We start from the raw sequence: 4,047 nt of genomic DNA, 5'->3' as shown, positions 1-4,047 counted from the left end.
TATAGATAATTTTCGTGTACTCCATGACCTTTTGTTTATTTATATTGTTACTTCCGTTTGTTTCTTTGTTTGTTTATTGATTGTTTATTTGTTGTTTTTTTGATTACTAGTTTGTGTTTTCTAATATTTCTAAAAGTTATGAACACATTTTAACGAGATTTTAACCAAAGGTGAGTTTTAACCTAACTTAGACGCTTATTGAAGTTTGGTGGTGATGCGGACCATGGTTTGGATCCAGGATTTTTTTTTCTAACTCGAAAAGTTATGAATAGATTTGAATAAAATTTTAACCTGAGGTTTGTCTTAGCCTAATTAATATTCCATAAAATTTTGGTGGTGATCCTGAATATTTGGCAAAACTACCCCCCATGGGAGGTTTGCATTTTCGAAATTTTTTGCTCATAGATCAAAGTAACTATGTATGATGAAAACATAAAGATAAGAAAATACACCATATGAAAAACATATCATGTTTAGTTATTTCTATGGAAAATTTCTTCATTGTCGTTTTTTGGACGCTTGCCGGATTTTTGAAATTATTCCGAAAAAAAGAAGGTTGGTCTCATCTTATGTGAAATTTGATAAGCTTTCAGAAAATAACCTCATATTTTTATTATCTCTAATCATTGCGTCACAATTGCCGATTTTCAAAGGTACCATCAAAAAAATAATATTTCGGTCGACATCGAAAATCGCTGCTACCACCTAAAAAATAACGGCCGGGCCTTGAAATTTTCAGGGGAGAACCGGGGGCCTAGAAACTCCTTGAAAATGCATTAAAGTCAATTTCGGCAAGAGGGGCGAAAATCGCCGAAAAATCAGCAGAAGGTCCCCTTTAGCCCTGGGTCACTCTATTCCTCACTCCCACTTACAAACTCTCATTGACAACATCCTTGCCATCTTACCACACAAGAACACATCCTCCTCATCCCAAGAATCTATGCCTTCTGAACCTGTACAGCAGGATACTGGTACAATTACCTCGGTCGTTGCATCATCAGCAGACTTTCCACCTCTTCCTACATCTTCTCACAGGATTAATCAGACAAGCCCCTGTAATCCAACGCCTGCACAACAATCGGCACAACTCCACTCTTCCGCCAGCTCTCCACCAATCTTACACATTCCAGACCAACCTCATGAACTCAGGACCACGCAAGAACTCAATTAAACCACTAATTTTACCCCTACATCATCACATCATGAGTAATGTTATGCATTCCGTTTCGGACTCCTTCAGTATTCTACAATGGAACAATCTTGGCCTTCAGTGCAACTACCCCACACTCTCATTAGCAATCACTAAAGACAACTTTGATGTCATCGTTCTCCAGTAAACTCTCCTTCCAGCCCCCAACAATTTCTCCATTAACCGCTACTCAGCGTTTCACAGCCCTTTCATCCCCAATCAGTCACGGGGAATCTCCATTTTTATAAAGTCTTCCATACCCTGTGAAGAGATTACTCCACCGCCAGATTGTGGAGAAAACATTGAAAGCATAGGCGTCAAACTAACCCTACAGAACACAGACCTCCACATTTTCAATGTTTATCGGCCTTCTCGAGCAGATTGTTCTCTAGAGCTTGAAGAATGATTTGGCATAACAGCCAATGAACCACCTCTCATCTGTGGTGATCTTAATGCCCATCACCCCTCTTGGAACGACCAATCTACCCCTTCTGCACACAAAATGAATGACATCGGTCTATATATCAATGAACTGCTGGACAGTTTCTCAGAAGTTACTGTCCTCAACAACGGTATTGCAACTCATGTCTGTGGAGGAGTACTGGACCTCACCATTCTCTCCACCTCTCTCCTCCCTATAGCAGACTGGAAACTACACCCCTATTTAACTTCTGACCACCTTGCCACTATCACCACCATTCGGATTCCGCGGGTTACTCTCCCCCCTCTTCACAGACGCTATGGAGAAATGGGCCTCCAACTACATTCCACCGTCAGATGCCACCCAGCTAGAGAAAGATTTCACTAATGCCATTCACAATGCTACTGACAGCAGCATTCCCCTCACCAATGTCACTCTTCATGCGCACAAGAACAGCTGGTTCTACAACGACCGGATACGTGAACTCAAGCATAGAATGAATATGTTCCGCAAAGCTCTCCACCGATCCCATTCTCCAACCATCTTGGAATCTTTTCACACCTTACGACGTCTTGTCAAAATGGAAATCTCAGAAATAAAAGCCAAAGCCTGGTTATCTTGGTGTGAAACGATAACTGCTCACACATCCTTGAAAGAGATGTGGACCAATCTACGACTGGCATCAGGAGCAAAACGCTCAATGCCCGAACCACATCCTCATCCTCACTCGGAAGCCAACAGACTTGCACTCTCCTTTGCCACGCACTGTTCATCCACCCAACTGCCTGCATGCGTTTCAAGGAAGCTACAACAGCTGAAGCCCATCCGACAACAAGTCATTCAAATAGCTATAGACTCACCTGCCCAAAGTGACACACCTTTCACATTAAATGAACTCGAGAAAGCTACAAAGACTTCTAAAGACACAACCCCAGGTATTGATAAAATACCCTATTCTATGCTCCACCACTTAGGGCCCTCAAGTATGGGCACTCTGCTCCGACTATTTAATGCCTCATATCACCAAGGAACCTTGCCCCAAGCCTGGAAATCTGCCAACTTAATACCAATACCCAAACGTGACAGTACTAATGCCTTCCGACCTATCTCGTTACTTTCCTGCATAGGTAAAACCATGGAACGTGCTGTGCTCCATCTCTTACAACACGTCATTCCATCCCTCCATCCACATATTTTTGCCTATGAAAAAGGAACAGGCACAGCAAACATCGCTACCCTCCTGTCCTTAACTGACGGCAACGACAGTGTGATTGTATTCCTCAATCTAGAAAAAGCCTTCGAGCTTGCCAACCATGATGCAATACTACACGCACTTGCTGAGAAAGGCGTAAAGGGCAAGCTTCTCAAATGGGTCAAGGACTACCTCTCAAACAGGAAAGCTCGAGTAAGATCCCAGGGACACTCTTCTGACTTCTACCCCTTTGAAAATGGTACACCTCAAGGCGGCCTCCTGGGACCTTTTCTTTTCAACCTCCTAATTGTTAAACTAGTAGAAATCCCCTTCCCAAACAATACGCATCTTCTAGCCTACGCTGATGATTTACAATTAGTTGTCACAGGAAGGAACAGGTATGTCAATGCTCAACTCGCTCTCAATCTCCTCGAGTCGACCTGTAAAGAACTCGGACTCAAAATCAACAGTAACAAAACCAAAGCCCTCCAACTCCGTCGTCACATTAACCTGCAAAATCTTTACATAGGTAACCTTCCTCTGGATTGGGTGAACTCTCACAAGTGTCTAGCCATCTTTTTCAACGAGAACCTCTCCTCAACTGCACAGCTCAGACGTCTTCTACTCCATTCTAAGCTTCTCCTCAATGTCATGCGCAGGTTAACTTCCTCCAAACTTGGGGCAGGTTTTTAGAACACTCCGGCTCTTCTACACACACGCCGTCAGATCCCTCATTGACTACAGTGCGCCAGCCCTTCTAACCCTATCCCCCCAAGATTTTGTGATTCTGGAAACCATCCAAAATCGAGTCATGAGAGACATCCTAGCAGCACCTCGTTGGACCAGGCTCGCAAATCTCCGAATGGAATCGTTCTTACCCTCTCTCAAGTGCAGAATACACCAATTAACTGCTGGGCTTGTGGCTAAAATACTATCCCGGTCCAGACCATCACCTTTAAAACATATCACTGCCAACCTGCTATACCCAAATGAGTTAGATGGCACAACCTTTGTTTGGCATGCATCCCTAATTAAAACACTACAATCACTGAATGCCATACCAATGATCATCTCTAGAGGAATGGATGCTCCTAATTCTCACTATGTTCCTAAACCACCCTGGGCTCCACAAACAATTAAATTTCACACAGACGCTCTTCCAACCTCTAAAGCACTCTGCACAAAAGAGATTTTGAATAATGTAAGGCATCTCATAGACTCTCTACATCAGCCACAAAACCTCAT

The 4,047-nt window shown here is 43.1% G+C and overlaps 1 protein-coding gene across 1 annotated transcript in view; it reads left to right on the top strand.

Annotated features, from left to right (window-relative positions):
• The first annotated feature begins 3,613 nt into the window (after nt 1-3,613).
• The window catches only part of LOC113830480 (uncharacterized), a 1,269-nt gene continuing 835 nt past the window's right edge, over nt 3,614-4,047 (top strand). The window contains exon 1 of the mRNA XM_027383688.2: nt 3,614-4,047. This exon is cut by the window's right edge and continues 835 nt beyond it. Within this exon, the coding sequence (XP_027239489.2) occupies nt 3,614-4,047 (434 nt within the window).

This window comes from Penaeus vannamei, chromosome 2 (genome assembly GCF_042767895.1).
Source record: "Penaeus vannamei isolate JL-2024 chromosome 2, ASM4276789v1, whole genome shotgun sequence".
Classification (NCBI taxonomy): domain Eukaryota; kingdom Metazoa; phylum Arthropoda; class Malacostraca; order Decapoda; family Penaeidae; genus Penaeus; species Penaeus vannamei.
Note: the sequence above shows the minus strand (reverse complement) of the source record. Positions and strands in the feature narration are given on the sequence as shown.